The sequence below is a fragment of the Lates calcarifer genome, linkage group LG9 (assembly GCF_001640805.2).
Source record: "Lates calcarifer isolate ASB-BC8 linkage group LG9, TLL_Latcal_v3, whole genome shotgun sequence".
Taxonomy (NCBI): Eukaryota; Metazoa; Chordata; class Actinopteri; family Centropomidae; genus Lates; species Lates calcarifer.
Genome location: NC_066841.1, coordinates 9,872,894 through 9,892,608, shown reverse-complemented (window position 1 = coordinate 9,892,608; position 19,715 = coordinate 9,872,894). Strand labels below are relative to the sequence as shown.

Below are 19,715 nucleotides of genomic sequence, written 5' to 3'. Positions count from 1 at the left end.
ACATGGTCTGTGATGGACAGTTTTATAGAATAAAGGCATTCACCTCAAATTCTGATGAGTTCACAAACTGATTTTGGCCTAACTTAAATGGGCAAACTCTCAAAACATAATACAGAAACAGAATAGAATACAGAAAAGAGGAATAGTGGAACAATTAGAGAAAAATTTGTTGGGACTGTACCTGAAAGACCAAGGTCATCCATGTGTCACTGAGGTTGACTCTCATTTTTAGTTCCACCCTGAAAGTAGGAATTTGGAGACATATAGGTGTTATACATTTGTTATCTATTTAATTTGTCACAGAATTGTGATACAATCCCTCCCTTAACAGACAACTCGACTAAACATGATTACACAGGATGTTTTACGTCATTGTTACTGTCCATTGAATACTTTTTGATTGTTGATTTTCTGATAATTAATAGACAAAATGATCAATTAATCAAAAAAATAAGTTCAATATTATGACATAGAGATATTTAATGAAAACAATCACTGGTTGCTTTGCTGACTCACTTGCAAAAGCTGGCTCCTGTAGCTCACATGTATGGATACTAGTGCATGTAGCTCGAGAGTCCATCCACCAGTTATTTAATATATCACATTTATTTTGAACAATGTTGGGAAAAGATGATAAGCCCTCTCCAACATGTTAATCACAGTCTGCAGAACAACAGGATGTAAAATAGAGATTAAAGTGTCTGCATGCAGAACACAGAGATACTGTTCATGTGGACGTGCATATTCCTGCACTACATGAGTGTGACTCACCTCAGTCTTCTCTTTAGGCAGCAGGTCGTCCACACCGTTGATAAGCATTTGGCAGATGGTGCATGAGGGCAGCACCTGATTGACAGTGACATAAATAGCAGGGGGAGTCAAGCACAAGGAGATCAAACTGGGGCCTTTTCACGCATAATATTGTTCTTTTTAAATGTTTCTATCTACCTTGGACTTAAATGACATTTTCACTTGTCAAATCAGCCTCAGAGACTTTGACATAGTAGCTGAGCAGCTTCCTCTGCTTGTCACAGGAATCACAGGCCACAGAAAGCAAAGAAATTCAGTATCATGCCAGGAAACATTCCAGGCTTTAACTTAGCGTGACAACAAGAATTGTGTATGTGGCCGCTGGAGGCGTTATCATTACCATTACCTCTATGTGGTAGAATGTGGAAATGGTGAGTGTTCCAGGCAGCTGGTGACATAGATTTTCAAAACTATTGTTAATCTTTTCCTGCAATAAAGTGGTACACTGGCACCATTATTGTTCTGCTCCTTTATATGTATGATTTTGTTATCTGGTCATGTTTGTTTTTCTTTCCCTCTGCTGTACTCAATAATGATGAGTTTACCTGGTTAAATAAACTAGTGTACAACAACACTGAGCACACCCCCAGTCAATATCACTGTTAGTAATTACAAATCCTGATCCTTTAATACAGTTGTATTTGTTTTTAGCCGCAGCCCAAGAGAAATGAAGCCAATTCATTTAAAAAAACAGAAATGTTTGACCAATTAAACTACAGTGAAAGGTTCATATTTAAGAGCCAAAAGTCAGTAATCCCTCCATCAGTGAGACTGCAGCCTCTTATTTTTTATATTTTGTATTTCCTGCTTCATTTTTGACAGCGGATTTGATCCTCCTGGGTTTAGATGATCGCCCAAAACTCTGCCATTCTTTACAAGTGATTCTTTTCAGCTGCTCTTTTCTTGAGCGGTTTATGTTGCTCTATCTCATGCTTTAATATGCTCCAGGTCATAGTTTTTACTTTTTTCTTCTTTAAACACTCTTGTGTGTTTTTGCTGTGTGATTGGGATCAGTGACATGTTGGAAAATTCCTCTCCTGCCAAGCCTCTTGAGACTGGGACTCCATCTATAAATGTCATCTTCCCTATACCTTTTGCACTCATGCAGCCCCATGCAGCACGCTCTCACCTCCATGTCTCATGGTCAGCACTGTAGTTATCCAATGCCACAACCTTCATGTTGTCAGATCAGTCACTGTCACTGAAGTCAGAAGCACTTACCCATCTGTTTTTCAGTACAAGGTTGTGTGTGATGTCATTTTTCCCTGTACAGCCACAGCACCTTGGTTATTAGTAATCACTGCTGCATCTCTTTCATTGTCATGAGACCTCACGGTCTGTTACTTTTGGAGCCACGTTGTATTAGACACACTAAAATTGCAGAAGCTGTGGTGTTCACATGTTATTCTTATGACCTTGGTTGTGAAGTCAGCCTTTACGGGAAATAACAGGTGTACACACTTTTGTTGCATTGAAGTTGTACTTTGGATCAGTGTAATCTCTCACTTGGCCCAGTGTCAACCCTCAGTTTTCACCAAAATAGAGGTTAGCTGTGTCGCTCAAAGTTGTTAAGTGAAGTATTTGAAATTGAGCAATTTGGAGATTTCTTTTTCCTTTATATTCTTGGGCAAATGTGACTCTTCACAGACCAATGGAAAGAGGATCCTTGAGGTCAGATGAGCAGCAGAAACTTCCCTTGAAACTTCATTTCAGTCTTTCTTTTCTTTTCTTTTTTCTCTTTTTTGGTGTGGCTTAGCATCAGCAGAGGAAGGCACCACACCATCACTGTGTGTTTACAGTGTCTTCACATTTGCGCCTTTATTTTTCTAAGTATGAAGAATGTCTGCCAACCAATAAAAGAGTAGGCCTAAAGATTTGCATTTAATTCAAGTGTTTTTTAATACAGACTATGCAACAACAATACCCAGTCTAATATTATACTTGGGAATGTTTAGTTGACTATTACACTCACCTGGAGGTTGGAAGGTCAACAAGGAGTTTAGATATTTGGGCGCAGTCCTGGCACACCCTCTGAGCAGTATAAAAAAATCACATAATGAAACTAAATCAACACCTTGAAATGATTTAATGACTGACACATATGAAGTGCCTCATTTTAAGGTTTGTGTTTTGCACTTCTTGCAGTGAAGAATCTGCTTATTTTTCACACTGTTAGTTTTACTTAGGATCTGAGTGTTTCCTCCATTGCTGTGGACCTGTCCCCATTTTTTACAAGTTTAAAACTGACTCAGAATGTTTTTGTTTATTATAGAAATCTGTCCTTCAATAAGCCAATATAGTCATCATCAGCAGAAGTACAATTGGTGAAATCATGACAGTGTTGTTTCAATTTAAAAAAACACTGGTGTTTGTTTAACTGATATTTATTCTGCTAACACGGATAAATACTGCAGTATGTTACAGTATTAAAGGATAGTGTCCATTGAAAGAGTTTCGCTTGTTTCCTGACACGACTTCAGTGTAAGTGGGACAAAAACTTCTGGCTCAGTGTAAAAATCTGTTCTAAAGTTTGGCTAAAGCTAATATGAAGCTACAGCATTCTGTTAAATGAATCATGTAAGGTTACAGTCCTTTTCTCAGAAAAAACAATAGGAGGAAAAATAACTCAGGCAAGAGTTGTGTTACAGTAAGGTATTTGTTTATTGCTCCATATCTATCTCTCTCTCAAAGAGCATGCTAATATTTGTGGTTTATGGGCAGGTATGTTTTATAATCAGTTTCTCATATCAAAACTTTACATTGTTTATTGTTTATTGTATGTATACTGAGATGTAGTTATATGAACATCAGTTCAGTCAGTTCATCCAGTGTTACTAATACTGACACATATTGTTTTGTTTTATATGGAGAAAAAAATCATTAGTCCAAATTAAGGACTCATTACATTCACAACTGAAGAACACTGCACCAGCTCCAACTGAACTGTATCTCAAAGCAATGAGTGCTGGTGTTTTAGTGAATTAGGCCTGTGATACTTCGTAAAGACTCCTAATTTAAAGTTATTACTCACTGCACACACAGAAGCTGTACCACAGAGGAAGGCAAATATCAGTCAAATCTGGCTCTCCAACAAAAATACTTGGCCCCAAGTACTTCAGTTTCACAGTGCAACACAGAACGTGGATCAGTGTGTGTGAGTTAGTTTTTGCTAAATGAGTGTGAACATGAAAGCAACTGACTCGTGGTTGAATCTAAATGCTGACCCCTGCTGTACTCCATCTACAAATGTAACAGTCACACATAATTCCATCATAAAACACTCCTGACGTCCTAAATCACAGCTTTATGCTTTCATCACTGTTTGCTCTGGTTTAAGCTTGTCTTTGTTTAACATTTAACATCTTTGATGATGTGGAGAACAAAAGTGCAATAGTCAAAAGGCATAGAAGACAAATAACAACACTCAGGCCAGGCCTTCTGTCTGTCAGTCTTAAACACACTGTGAAACAGTTTGCTCTTGACAGACTTCAAATTTTTTTTGTATGTTGTGGTATTTTTCCATTTTGTGCTTGACTGTGTAATCCTTTGGGCTGTGTTAGGCGTGCACACCCTGACCCAAGCTATCATACAGCTCAGATAGATCCCTATACTTTCAACTCTCATCTCAGGCCCAGGTCCATTGCTCAGTTCATTGGAAGTTGCCTTGTTTAGGTGTTTCCTCCCCTCTTTAACACCACCACACCTTGACTCTTTAGCCAACTTAAAATCTCTCTTTTACATCCTTCATGTAAAACTTTATTCTTTGGTGCTTGTTTGGCCTTTGACATTTCACTGCCTCTCCCAGTTTGTGATGCCTTTTGCTCCACCTGTGGCTTCCTTTTTTCACATTGACATCTTTCTGTTCTGTGTAGTTCTGCAGCTGTTACCATGGCTGTTACCCTGTGGCTTGTGACTGTCCTGAGGAAACTGGTCTGCCTGTTATGTCATAGACCTGTGATGTTCTCTAAGCATTTCCAGTCTGATGACTTCTCCTTTTTGTGTTGAGTTTCTAGTTTTAATTGGACAGGGTTTTCCAGTGTTGTTGTTGCAGCCTGAATCTAGATCAGTTTGCCTCTATTTTGTCAGCCAGGGCGATAGTTATCATTAAGAACACTGAGGTCGCCTCTGTATTTTAGCAAATGTCTAGTAACCTGGTCCTATGAAGGACACTAAGTTGTGGTGGATATTGGATGTGGAAATATTCTGCCAGAACCCCAGACTTAGCGTGTTGTATCCTGTGATGTGTACTGTATGGCTTTGTGTAACAATTTCTGTGGTTGAAAGAAAATATTCAATTAATGAAACAAAATGTATCATCCATAATGTAGTTTTACCATCAACCTTGTTGGGGACATAGCATACTTTCTGGTCTCATAACTGGTTAGAGTCACATGTGGGAATCAGTCTTTCTGAAATCCTCTTTTCAGTGATCCAAATAGATCTGGTACAGTTTCCCAAGTTTGAGAACAAAGTGTGATAAATTTCATCTCAGCTTTACAGGTTGTTTTAAGTCAACTTACAGAAAAAAAAACAAGTTTTAAGTTGGCATATAAGTTAACAACTGCTACTGTCACATTGGTGACAAGATATTGCTTTCCAGATGTTGTGATGCCTTTGCCATTGATCTAGGGAGTTACTGTCTCAATTTTCATGTAGCTTTAATTTCGTTGTACTTCCTGAATGTTCTTTTGTGTGTACTGTGCACAATGTGAAATATGTTTTCTTTGAAATGTTTTCCAAATACTTTCAAAGTTGGCTAAATGCCAGAAAGCCAAAGCCATGTGACATGCAGGAATACAGCACATGGCAGTTCCCACGTTTTTGATAATGATAAAAAAAACAAAAAACAAACACATAATACAAAGGAGAAATTGTTTGGAGAAATAAGTTCCTGTTGCACGCAGGGCATGCAGAGGTATGACAGCTGTCACCCTTTTTACACCTTGTCACCTTGTTTTAATTTATTTTGAAGCATCTTGCCCTCAGCTTTCAACTTTTGACTACTGCATTTTGCCACTTCTGCATATAACATCATCTAACTAAAGAGAATGTTTAATATTGATTTTAAAATCCATTTTAGATGGATTTTAGAATGAGAGATCTCGCATGTGTGTGTCTAAATATTTTTGTAATCAGGTTGCATATCTCTACACATCAATTAGATCTCACAAGGTTAGTGTAAAATATATATATATATATATATCTTTTGAAATTAGGTCAAAGGTCAAAGTTCCCCGACGTTTTCACCTGTCAGAGAGAGATGATGTATGATTGCATGATAAGAACTGAAACGTTCATGATGATTCACTGTCCTCTGCGGCCTGTATTACCATACTTTTATTATGTCATAAATTATTTGGTCTTGTTTTATTGTTTTCATTTTATTCTGTTTATTTAAATTTTCATTTGTTATGGTTTTGTTTTTTGGGGGGAATTTTCCATTACATAATAATAGTCTTGTTACAAATAGTTATCATAGGTGTGATCGCTGATGCATTGCCAGGGATTATTAGAAACCATGTCAAAAAACAAAGCACATGTCATTCTCATCACCATGTTGTTCCACTTGATTGATTCTCTGTTTTGTTTCCTGAAAAGCTTTTTGTTTTGTCTCATCTCTGCATGCTGCTCAGTAAATGTACTCAGACCCAGTCCTGTCTGTTCACATGAATCATAATGGTCACTGTTTACAAATCCCAGTTTCTGATTATTGAGCTAGTTTATCACAGGTACAGGTTTGAGAACACAGCTCTCTAAGTTTTGGAAGCTATATGGCTTAACGCATCCAGCTCCTTCATTACAGACCAGAATGTAGTTTTACTATCTTTGTAGTCTCTTGCTAAAATTCTGTGGACATTATCCATGCATTTGAAGATCAGCATCCTAATATGCCAAGCGTTACATGTTAACATTCAGTAGATGTTTTCACATACAGTATATGCCTGTTTGGTGCTTTATATTTAGAATGTTAACAAATACAGCTGAGGCTGACAAATTTCATTTTGGACTGATGAAAGTTGCGCTTGTTGAAAACAGAGCTGAAAAAGTTGAGTCTGAGATTTCCTAAAATGTCTTTTGTAAAGAATGTGTTTTTGATCGGCTTTATAACAACATGGCTGCTTTCTCTGATCCCACCCTTGGGTTACGTGTTACACTTATTGTCCATAGGGTAAAGGTCCAAGAAGAACAAAGATGTCTTCAAGTTTTCTTTCATCCAGCAGTATTTTTATGTGTAATGAGCAAGTTTATTTGTACAGCACATTTCAGCAACAAGGCAAATCAAAGTGCTCTACCTAAAATATTAAATACATCAAGAAAAAATGTCTAAGCAACATGAGACAATAAAAAAGTGTTTGCATAGAAATTAAAAAGTGCTGCAGCCTGGCTATAGTCTTTTTGTATTAGATATGAGATATTTGCTGTCTAAACATTTTTCCTAGAACTATGGAGAACACAAGCTGAAAAAAGACACAGTCTAACTTCCTCTTATGAAGCTTCTCATTGTGTTTTGTATCAACCAGACAGCTAAATGTAGTTTCCATACCTCACTTATGACACCATGATATAATTTATCAGGTCATGTTTCTCCCCTTTTTTCCCATAATGCCAAGCCCCATAGTCCCAAAGTCAGTTCTAGCAGGAGTGAATGAATATCCCTCTCTGATATGTTTTGTTGTGTACTGGCACTGACCATAAGGACTAGCAGTTGAATCAAATCATAAAAATACGCCCACCCACCATAACTCTGTGTACTTAATTGGTGCCAAATTGTAATTTATCTTGTTTAAAATGTTTCCCAAATGTGACTCCTGATTTATCTTTATGACCAGTAATTTAGAGGAAGTGTGTCATTCCGGTAATTCCATTCAGCAGCCGGTCTCAATGCCTAACTGGAATTGTTTCACACTAATATAAAGCAGTTTGAGGTGAAGAGGGTTGATCTGTGTATTGCATTTTTACAAAATAGTTTTGTATTTTCTGTTGATCATATAGTGATATGTGCAGCCTCTCACACACTATGAGAAAAAGTAAAAATAGACTGAAGAGGTGCTGACAGAGAATGATAATACAAATCATTAGCACTGTGTCCACTTGCTGTTGGCTGATCCAAATACCTGGCGTCACAATAGCCATTAGGGAATAGTAGTAGGCAAGATTCCATGACACATTGCAACATTTTTTTTTCCACTCTGAGTTTCCTCCTCTTCATGTTTCAAGTTGGTACTTTTTCTTGTTATTAGCTTAGCTTGTGAAATCACTTCGACATTCTGCGCATGACTGCTTCCTCCAGACTCCAGAATTTGTGACACAGTCTGCAGCCTAATAAGTGAGATGTCATTGAAAAATTCACTTGATAGATCAGCAGATTTTGTGTAGACAGAGTAACTATTTAACTAGCCTTTACTGTTTAACTAGAGTTTACAGTAACTTTACTGATGGCTCATTTCTCAGAAAACACAAATCAAATAGCCTTTTGTTTAGCTCTGTTGGTTAAGCATGAAATTTTCAAAAAAAAAAAACAAAAAAAAAACAGTAACTTCATATTGGCTTTGTCACACTGACAAATGCCATACGATGGCAAGACCATATCTGTATTTATATATGACAACAACAATAATGACCAGTCTCTCAAACAAGGAGCATAACTAGAAACTAACAATACTGAGGCCAAAGAGGGAAACTGAGGTAAGGTGAGGGGAAGTTTAAGTTGAGATGTAGGGTTCCTCTATGAAATTAATGTTGAGTGAAAAAGGGAAATATACAAAAGAAAAAATCTCAAGATGTGACCTCAGTGTTCCTCAAACTGTATTTGAGTTTAGCAAAATGGTACATAACTAAGATAACACTGATGCTGTTTATTTAATAGAGTTAACGCCTCTGCAAACATACCATGTCATCCACGATGATGAACTGCTTGAACAAGTTGCCAGCTCTAAGTACAACCAGTACATGTGTTTTTGTAATGAAACTAAAACACTTGAGGCCTGTTTGTGCCAGCCTGAGCTTTAATTTGCCAACCTTTATCAAACTTTGCTGGCGCAGTGGTGAGATGATCGCAGACAAGAGGTCTGTCAAAGGAGGAAGCTGCATTTTTCTCTGCCCTTGTTATTGCCCAGTCGGTGTAGTTTCTTTTATCCATGGACATTTGCTGCAGGACTGATGTTATTCTGCACCGATTCAGATTTATTAGCTCTGTCCAAATTGCATCTTTGTTCATTAATTCCTCAGTTTTAAGATCTTATACGCATTTATCAAATGAGATTAAGATTATTTTAATTGCATGAAAGTGGTGACAGTCTTAACAGTAATAAAATAAGATTTCCTGCATGCTGTAAACTCATTTCTTTGTAATCAGTCTGGGGGAAGATGCCTTGAATTATTGTCTCCAGTACCAAGAACACTACTTCCTTATTATGTTCAGGTGAGGTCTGCATCATTCAACTTTGTATTGTTTAGTTATTGTTATCATAAATGGCATTGATGACTCACTGACCCATTGTCCAAAATAGCTCTGCTTCCTGGACTAGGGGATTTACAATTATCACCAGCAGAGGAATGAGGCATTCTTGAAACTCCAGCCCACTAAATGATCATCTACAAAACTTTCTGTTTTTAAGTTTTAATCTAATATTATTGAAGAAATGTTTCTGTTTCAGATGGTGCAGACTCATTGTAAAAGCAGAATTTCCCAACGACACGCTCTCGTCAAATACACAAGAAACTGGCAGCTCTCTAACCAACCCACTGGTGAAATGTGATTTCTTGCTAAACCCAGAGGTTGACTAACAACGTTTCATCCATTGTTGTTTATTTCTGCTTTTTTTTTTTTTTTTTTTTTAACTTCCTTGAAAGAACTGGACAGGATTCGTGCAACCCTCCCGTGAATGTTGCAAACAATGATATGCTGACAGAAAATTGACCTTTTACTTTGACAAACTGAACGCTCATTTAAACTGATGAGAAACAAGTGATTAATAGTCTTTGTTCTGATTAAACACTATTGTTAACTTTAAAGTTCCTTTACATGTGAAGTAAACAGAGAATCCTACTCAGTCAGTCAGATGTGCTAATTTCTTTATCTAATAGTTACTAGTTTTTGATCCCACACACTCATCAATAAGACTTAACAAACATTGCCCAAATTTTATTTTTTGGACACCTCTTGGTACTTTGCCTAAACATACAGATGCATCCTTTAAAGTAAGCACATATGTAGATAGAATGGAAATATAAGTGTATTATGTGCAACATGTTGCTCAGTTTTTCACTGCATCTACTTTTGAGAATGACAGTTTTGTTTAAAATCATTGTAAAGCTAAGAGAGGTAGTGCATAGTGTGCATATCTAACCCCAGCTGGGTCCAGTTGCAGGACAAAAAGAATATGTAAATAAAAAGAAGAGTTTGTTTGGGGTGCTTGCAGATTTACCAGGCCTTCTCTTCTCTTTAAATCATTTTCACACCTCACTTGGTTGAAATAATGGTCAAAGGATTGTGTCAGTCGGTCAGTGGGATAATGAATCAATCTGCCAGGAGTTAAACAACAGAAATCTGAATTCAGTGTGTTAGTCTACAGCTGTAATCTGTCATTAAATGGGAGATGCTGGTTTCTTAAATTAACAATCAGGATTTTTAAGGGTTTCCAGTGTGTTTGTGGTTTAAGAGTGCAATGATGTAATACTCTCTCAAAGATTTTATTTGTTACTGTCAGTTATTGTAACTCAGAAGGGCTTTTGCCGACCTCTGTTCCTTGTATTGTTATCATTAACACTGCGTCACAATTACAACAAAGTCTTTGTATTTATAGCAGCCACAGAGCTCCACACCCAAACACACACTAACTTATATTTGACTGTATATCTGTTTTCCCTTTTCCGCATTGTGCAACCATGTCCCACACATGGAACCTATTACTTATTTACCTACAGTATGTCGCTCTGTGACAAACACCTTAGGTCAATACAGCACTGATTTGAACTCTTAATCTCAACCTGCAAAAAGGGATTAACAACGTGATTAGTGATCTCATGATCATTCAGAAACTAAAGATGGATAAACTTACTTTTACTTTTAGTCTTTAATATTATCTTGATTCCTTATCATTACAAAAGAGTGTGAATTGCTTCCTCTTTTCAAAGACTTTCTCAAGTTTATCAGTTTACGTGTTGCAACTGTAGGCCTTCAGCCACAGCATGGCAACATCAGTAAACTAAAACTGCCCAAATCCTCTTTATCAAAATTAAATCAACAAGGAAAAATTAACTTCTCTCCAAAGACTATTTCTCTTCAAGGAATGTATGAGAAACACTTATGTGAATATAATATAATATATAATGAAAGAGAAATATGTGATAAAACAACTCAAACCTTGTTTATAAAAACAATATAAAAGTGCAAAAAATCAAGGGAGAGGAAATTCCTGGTGGCCAAGGGATCATGTGTGCCACAATGTTGTCTGCATCCAAGTGGGGACCATTGTTGCATTTCATTCCCCATCTCTTTCTCCCTTTATTTTACTGTCATCTCTCTACTGTCTGACATCAATAATGGAAGAACAACACTGATATTAAAATAATGAGAGAACAGTTTATTCAAACAGATTATTCCTAAAGTACTAAAAAGCCAGCTAAAAGCACTGATAATGCAACTATAATGTGACCGTTACTATTATCATATAGATTGCTATCACCACTGCCACTGATGATAGTTGTTATGCTACATAGTTTTCTAAGTAACATCATTAATCCTATCAGTTGGTCAGAAACAGTAACTGATAGGAGGAAAAGATTTCCTTCAGCGAAAGAAGGAAGGAGGAACTGCCTTTTACTGACAGTAGCTTCACCTGGACAACCCAGGGGCGAGGCCACACTGTATATATAGATGATGACAATGGTAGACACAGCATCACTTCACTTGCAGCTCCAGATCTCATCTCATCTCATCTGTATTCTTCACAGATATCTTCGCATACACAGGTAACAGGATTCTTTTTAGATGTTATTTATGGTTCACAGTGCTTAAGAGGTAGTTTTGTACACGCCTTTTGACAAATGAAATTAAATTAGTTTTATTTGTTTCAGAGATGCTTCTCTCTGTCCTTCTTGTGCTGGGCATCTGCCTGGTGCCTGCTCACTTCACATCAACAGGTAGGCTCCATCCTTGACTCTGTAGACATGTTTCTAATTCCTATTTATGCCCCCACCACCACCACTTTTTTTTTCTAATTCTTCTGATAAATGTGCTGTGTTTTTTTGCAGGAGAATATCTTGGCAAGCCTTTACTTCAACAGTGTTTTGAGGAGGCAAAGAAAATCGTGGATGATGCATACAAGTATTCCAGAGAAGAGTGAGTTCATTTTGGTTTATTTCATCTTGCAGAGTAAAATATAATTTTTCATAGGATATAGAATAAATGTGTATTTAAGAGGCTATTTCTTTCTATTTCTTTGGCATGCAAGCCATTCAACACAATATTTCTGTACCTTAGTCATTGTGAGAAAAAGTTACAGAACCTCCAAAAAAGACATTATTGTTAAACTATGTGACTTTTTCTCCTCCAGGAGTCTGAGGCGAGTCCGCAAAGAGGTGGTGAGTCCTCACGACACTCTTCGTCTCCTGAAGCAGCCCCGAGGTGACACTCGCTCAGCTGTGAGGTCTGCAGACTACATGGAACAAACCCTTCGTCTGCTGCAAGAAAGGGTGCATCATGTGCACAAACGTTCCCTCAACGCGACAGGTCAGACACATACAAAGACAAACACACACACACAGTGCTCACATTGTTTTTGTGACAACTTTTTCCTGGTGATGGTTGAGGGTCTAAGATTTCAGAATGTGAGAATAGTGGAGCACTTCAAAGATGTAATTAAGGACTAGACATGCAGAGTTGACAGACACGTTACACACACCGTCAGTGCATGAAATGTATCTTTCATATGTTTCAGATTTGCTCTCTGAAGAGGACCTGAGAAGGCTTGCCAACATAACTGGATGTTCAGCTCGTGTCAGCCTTCCACAATGCCGCACCACCCCAAACATTAACAAGTATCGCACAGCCACCAGCGTCTGCAACAACCTGTAAGTAACTGTGAGCAACAAAGAACTTGTTAAGGAGGCACACTGTAACATGACAAACTTTCTGCAGCATCAACTTTGACTGCCTATTTTCTCTTCTTGCTTTCCAGATTAACAGTTTCCCACATACATGTGGGAAAAGAGAAATTGTGTGTTTTCTTCCCAAAAAGCAATTTGTGTTGAATTAATGAAAACTTGGCAGGAATAGGTGGATTTTGTGACAGGGTTTATGAGACTGAGTGGTGCTTACATTCAGAGGACATGCTTGTGAAATACACCTAAACATCTTAAGCCATACACCACAGAAGATGTGTACATTTCCGGGGGATTTCTCAATCAGTGTTTCTAAACATGAATGTTTCTTGTTTGCCCTTTAGAAAAAACCCGCGCCAAGGAGCCTCCAACACGCCCTTCACCCGCTGGCTGCCTGCCGAATATGACGACGGCATCTCCCAACCAAAAGGCTGGAACAACCGAACAGTCAACAACTTCTTCCTCCCGCTGGTGCGACCTCAGAGTCCCAGGCACTCGCCTTCATGAATGCATGCAAATTCTGACTTATAATTAAAATAATTCTTATATAAATACAATTCCTCTCCACTCTCAGGTGCGACAGGTGTCCAACAACATCCTAAGCACAACAGATGCAGGCGTGGTCAATGACAGAGACTTCACTCACATGGTGACCTTGTTTGGCCAGTGGAATGACCATGATCTGACCTTCACGCCATTCTCCCCCAGCATCAAGTCCTTCAGCAACGGGATTAACTGTGACGAGAGCTGTGAGAGAACTGAGCCGTGCATCCCCATCCCGGTTGGTGGCAAAGCTCAAACCCAAACACTGAGATGTTGTTTCTCACTAAAAGGTTCACTGACAAACCTTTGGCCTGTCTTTCCTACAAACAGATTCCTCCCAATGACCCTCGCCTGCCCACTGGCCCAGACAGCTGCATCCCTGCATTCAGGTCCGCCCCTACTTGCGGAACAGGATACTCGGCCTACAATTTCGGCGGAGAGCCCAACAAGAGAGAGCAGATCAACGCCCTGACAGCCTTCCTGGATCTCGGCCAGGTGTACGGCTCTGAGGAAAAGCTTGCCCTCTTTCTTCGTGACCTCAAAAACGATGGTGGCCTGATGCGTGTGAATACAGAGTTCAGAGACAATGGGCGTGAGCTGCTGCCCTTCCATCCTCTGCAGGTACAGATGTGTGCCACTCGCAGAAGAGTCACCAATGACACCAATGCCAAGGAGGTGCCCTGTTTCATTGCAGGTTTGTGATGTTGCTTATAAATTTATGGGCTGTAACCATTACTTTAAAAATGGTTAATTAATGATTTATTAAACAGTAGATCAGTAAAAAGACACAGGAATAATAATGAGAACTTTGGGTTTCCAGGTTGTGGAAAGACTTCAACCTGTTGTCTATTTTAAAACTCCTTATTTAGCATTTGTAAGAAGAATATAAATACCTTGTACATGATTTATTGCCCACCACAATGTAGTTTTAAGGACATTTTAAGTGTTAATTATATATTTGTCAACAACCATAACTCCCTCTAAGTAAGTTTTGCTATTGATGCTAAGCTAACATTAGCATTAACAGAAACATTGTGAGTTCAGCATCAAGATTCATTCCTGTCTCATCAAAAGTTGTCTCCGGTGGTGGAAAGCAAGTGACTCACTGTAGCGTCCAGACTGCCCTGAAGTAGTGCTACACAGAGGGTGTATTCTAGCCTCTTGTATTGTAAACTTGGTGATGTTATGCTAGAGTAACCTACATTTAGTGACTCAAATGTTGTTATTAATAATGGCTTATTATTGATCTATCAAACATTAATAAATGGTTTATTAACTTTTACCAAATCCATTTACATCTCATAAACTCCTACTAAACATATGATCCTGAAGAGGAAAGAACATGTTTATATTTGCTGCATTTATGTCTTGAAGGTGATGTCCGTGTGGACGAGAATATTGCTCTGACATCTATTCACACACTCTTTGTGCGTGAGCATAACCGCCTGGCTCGTGCACTGAAAAGCCTGAACCCACACTGGGACAGTGAGACACTCTATCAGGAAGCCCGCAAGATCATGGGTGCTTACACACAGGTAGCAAATCAGCCTTCACATTTGTATGTTCACATCTCCAAAGCATGTTTCATACACTCAAATAAATTTTTCTGTCTCTCTCAGGTGTTTGTGTTCAGGGACTATCTGCCACACATTGTGGGTGATGTTGCAATGCGTAGGTACCTTGGCCGTTACCCCGGCTACAATCCCAACGTGGACCCCAGCATCTCCAATGTCTTTGCAACAGCAGCTTACCGCTTCGCCCACTTGGCCATCCAGCCAGTCTTATCTCGTCTGGATGCAAACTACAGGGAGCATCCTCAGTTCCCCAGTGTGCCCTTGTTCAAGGCCTTCTTCACCCCCTGGAGAATCGTCTTTGAGGGTGAGTTGTACAGAGAAAACTGTGGCAACTGTTCTATGATTTCATCTTAAACCATCAACCTAATTTTAATTTTATCTCTCCAGGTGGTATTGACCCTCTGCTGCGTGGTTTGATCGGCCGTCCTGCTAAACTGAACACTCAGGATCACATGATGGTGGATGCTCTGAGAGAGAGGCTGTTCCAGTTTGTGCAGCATCTGGCTTTGGACCTGGGATCTCTCAACATGCAGAGGGGACGTGACCATGGATTGCCTGGTACATGACTTGCTCTGATTTTCATCCTTTAAAATTGTCTTTCTAATGTTTCCTCCCTTTTTTTCATTACTCCCTGTTTTACTTTTCGTTTACTCCTGTAGGCTACAACGCCTGGCGCAGATTCTGTGGCCTGTCTCAGCCAAGGAATCAGGCAGAGCTCGGTCGCGTTCTGAACAACAACGACCTGGCTCGGAGGCTGCTGCAGCTCTACCGTACACCCGACAACATCGATGTCTGGCTGGGAGGTGTGGCAGAACCGTTCGTCCAGGGCGGCCGTGTGGGGCCTCTGTTTGCCTGCCTCATCGCAACCCAGTTCAAGAATATCCGCCAGGGTGACAGGTCAGTTGTATGTGTGTGTGTGGATACATACAGTGCCATACATTTATCACTTTTTCTTTTTTTTTTTTTTACAGGAATTAGACAGTCCCAGCATTTTCAGCCCAGTCGTCCATAACACTAATCTGTTCTTCTCTCTTCTTGTTTTAAATTCCCAGGCTGTGGTACGAGAATCCAGGCGTCTTCACCCCAAGACAAAGAACTGCTCTGTCCAGTGTCAGGTTGTCAAAGATTGTCTGTGACAACACTGGCATCACGTCTGTCCCCACTGATGCCTTCAGAGTCATTGCAGGCACGAACCGGCTGGTCCGTTGCAACAACCTCCGAAGCCTGGACCTGTCAGCCTGGAGGGACAGACCTTGCTCCCTGTACCCAGGTGAAACAACACTGGATCAAACTTTTTGACCATGGGGAAGACTCTCAGCACCAAATTTATTACTCACTATATTTTTCATTCTGAGTTTAACCTGGTGTATTTGTTTCTTCTTCAATCACCTGAACGAAAATGGTTCTTCATGTGGTGTTTGATGTTGCAGGCCCGGGCTGTATTGCAGATGGTGGAAAAGAGGTCGGTTTTAAGCACTAACAACTTGTAGTCACATTTTACGAGCACAGTAAAACCACACCTTCTTAAAAGTGCACATTCAAATCACACAGCACTTGTTCCTAACTTTTTGTCATCTTGGAGAAGGTTGTCCTCACTAAAGAAAAAAACAATTCATGTCATTCTTAACCAGCACAGTTTGAACTTAAATTATGAGAGTTTCTATGTTTAACTTCTACATGTTCTTAATAAACAGACTGTGTCGGACCCCGTGGACCCCCAGGACCCCCTGGACCCCAAGGACAACGTGGGCCTCGAGGACAACGAGGTAATTTATTCAGTTATCCCATGCACTGTCTCTACTAAAAGAAACAAAGGCTTAACCAGTGCTGTTCTGCTGACATTTGTAGATTGTTTTACAGCTGGGCTCAAGGAACATGAGAATTAAAAAACGATTTCAAATAATCAAAAGTAGCTGGCAGCCAGCTGAACTATGGGCAAAATGTTCAAGAGGTGTTTACAGATGTGTAGTTTTTATCAAAAATGTTGTAGCATGATTCTGGATCAGTGAAAAACCAATGCAAATCATTTTTTTTCTTTTGTTTCTCTGCAGGTCCAGTAGGACCTCCAGGCCCCCCTGGAGTACCAGCTCTCAATATCAATGCCACACAGCCACAATCTGCCTTCTCCATTATCCTGGGCGAGTACAACCCATCTTCAGAGACAATCATTCATTTCCACCAGGTCATCTACAATGAACAGAACCACTACAACACCAAGACAGGCGTGTTCACATGCGTCATCCCCGGTGTCTATGAGTTCAGCTACGTCTGCACATCCTTCATTGCTGCAGGAAGTGTGGACCTGTGGTGTAACAGCAAACTGGTGCTGCACGGTTTCAAGGTTTACCAGGGAGGTCGCCACGTGACTTCGGGGGACACAGTGCTCCGGCTGAATGAGGGAGACAAGGTGTGGTTGGCAGCCAGTGACGGGATCACCGGCCTGAGCACTAAAAGCTCCTTCTCAGGACACCTGCTCTTCCCTGTGTGACACAAACACCTCCTCTCAGGCTGAAATGCCACCCTTTAACACACCAGTGGACCGTCTGCTTTAGGATCTGTTTTCAGTACTCAACCTTTCTGCACTGAACTTTGCTTTCCATTAATCAGGTCATACCACTTATCTATTATTTACTGTTTTTTTTTTCTTCTTGGCCAATGGACCAGATTATGGCACATCATACAACCGTACACATGTTTTTTATATTTTACTGAAAAAGTAAAATATAGCGAGTGTTGCTTAATCAACCTGAATTGCAGATTGCAGAAAATCTGTTCAATTCTGTCAGTAGCATGAAGTCTACTGGCCCAGAAAATTCATCAGTAGCCAAATTGTGATGGTGGGTTTTACCAGTATTATGATGAATATTTAATGCACTAATGAAATAAGAATGTATGTGTGCTTTGAAACTGTGTGTGGTGCTTTGTCTGCAAGGCTTGTTTTACTGTAACTTTCTTATCTGTTGTATTTTGCATCCACAAAAAACTAAAGAAGCTGAGCTGCAGCAAATAATGTGTTCATGTGTTCTTATTTACAAGACATCAGGAATCATAGACTAACTGTGTGAATCACAAACAGTAAGAGAATGAAGTGATTGAAATGGATTTACTGCTGTGAGAGTGGTCTTATTTAGTATCTAAAAGTAGTATACTTTCATACTACTTTTAAATAAGGACAAACATACAGAGCAGTATGACTGAAGGTTCACTTGTACAAAAAAGAAACTGAAAAAATGTGTACAAATGGGAAATATTTCAAAATATTTTTAAAATGTATGTTTATCTAAAAAAAACAAGAAAAAAACCTGCAAGATTTGCTAAAATGGTAAGACTGGTCTAGTTAAAGAAAACTTAGTTTGTTAATTCCCATTTGTGTTTCTACTAACGCACTTTATGTCTCTCTCTAATAATAATAATAGTGATGATAATGATAATAATAATAGAGGATTAGTTCATACAAGTAAAGAAGCACTTTATTCACTTTGCACCAAAACTATAAAGACTAAATGAGGCTTCACAGAAGAATCACAGAACATTTTTCTTTGAAGCAGCTTAAACTACACCTCATCTTGGAACAATGGATCAATAAACATCACAGTGCAATCATCTTAAAATAATTTTTAATGTACGTTATGAATCCTGTAGATGGAGCCATTGTTCTTTTTTAAACAAACAACAAAACAAAGTATGACATAACTGGTTCATTTTGTTAACTCTGCTTTGAAAGCACTGCATCTAAAAAGACAGATTTATCATGGAATTCACAGTTGTCCTGACTGAATTAGTTTGAATTATTTCTTGAAGGAGCACTGCACTGACTTTAGATTGTTGAACTATTCTTTTAAGCTTGACTCATGCTGTGGACTAAGAGTCCATTTGCGGCTCTGATTCTGACCATTTTTTCTTTTATCTGTCCCTGCAGGTCGCCCGAATTGTAAGCTTCAAACTCAATCAAGAAACTACTTCCTTAGGTATGTTGTTTTTTTCTGTCTTTTTCTGTTGCTTGGTGAAACGCTTACATAATTATCTATTGTACCTCTTTAAAATGTCATTTTTATTCTTAGGATGTGGTCATTGGTTAAATGCTTAAAAATTATTAGAAGGCTGGAACCTACCCCCCATGAACTGGATGTGGGTCGGGAGGATACACAAACTAACACACTGACATTTACACCTGTGGTTAACTTAGTGTCTATTCTTCAGCCCACCTGGGCTGCATGTGTTAGCACTGCAGAAGGAAAATGTCCAGAGGAAACAGAGGTGAATGTGGGGAGAAACACACAAACTTTAAAAAGGAAAGGGGTTAGATTTGTTTCTTTCTTGCAGAGAAGTGACAGTGTCAACCACCAAACTTCTGTCTTTAAAATTCTTAAGTACATTTTTAGGGATTTGGCAAGTGTAAGATTTATTATTAATGTGATACTTTAACTTAAAAACTTTAGATAAAGTATTAGGTAACTTTCACACTTTTAAGGTTGCCCAAAAACCCTAGAGCTCAATAAATCCACCTGTGACCCACACTTATTCTTTTCATTCAGTTATGCTGAAACTCAAAACTATATTCAAGAACCGCTTAAAGCTTCTACTCTCAATATTTTTATATTGACAGTGAATCACATGACTTCCTGGGTATGATAGGTGTCACTCATTGACCCAACACTGCAGTTTCCCTTGGAGCACAGAACT

The 19,715-nt window shown here is 39.0% G+C and overlaps 1 protein-coding gene across 1 annotated transcript; it reads left to right on the top strand.

Annotated features, from left to right (window-relative positions):
• Positions 1–11,641: 11,641 nt before the first annotated feature.
• mpx (myeloid-specific peroxidase) lies at positions 11,642–18,042 on the top strand. The gene is made up of 15 exons (XM_051072890.1): positions 11,642–11,784; positions 11,890–11,955; positions 12,067–12,154; positions 12,369–12,544; positions 12,753–12,885; positions 13,260–13,386; positions 13,490–13,696; positions 13,789–14,152; positions 14,833–14,993; positions 15,078–15,336; positions 15,420–15,590; positions 15,692–15,929; positions 16,085–16,302; positions 16,727–16,798; positions 17,084–18,042. The coding sequence occupies exons 2-15, from the start codon at positions 11,892–11,894 to the stop codon at positions 17,518–17,520; spliced, it is 2,715 nt and encodes a 904-aa protein (XP_050928847.1). The 5' UTR covers positions 11,642–11,784; positions 11,890–11,891; the 3' UTR covers positions 17,521–18,042.
• Positions 18,043–19,715: the final 1,673 nt, after the last annotated feature.

Coding starts and splice junctions, on each gene's coding strand:
- mpx (XM_051072890.1), top strand. CDS start 11,892: ATGCTTCTCTCTGTCCTTCTTGTGCTGGGCATCTGCCTGGTGCCTGCT. Junction 12,886..13,259: donor ACCAGCGTCTGCAACAACCT/GTAAGTAACTGT, acceptor TTTGCCCTTTAG/AAAAAACCCGCGCCAAGGAG. Junction 15,591..15,691: donor ACGTGACCATGGATTGCCTG/GTACATGACTTG, acceptor TTACTCCTGTAG/GCTACAACGCCTGGCGCAGA.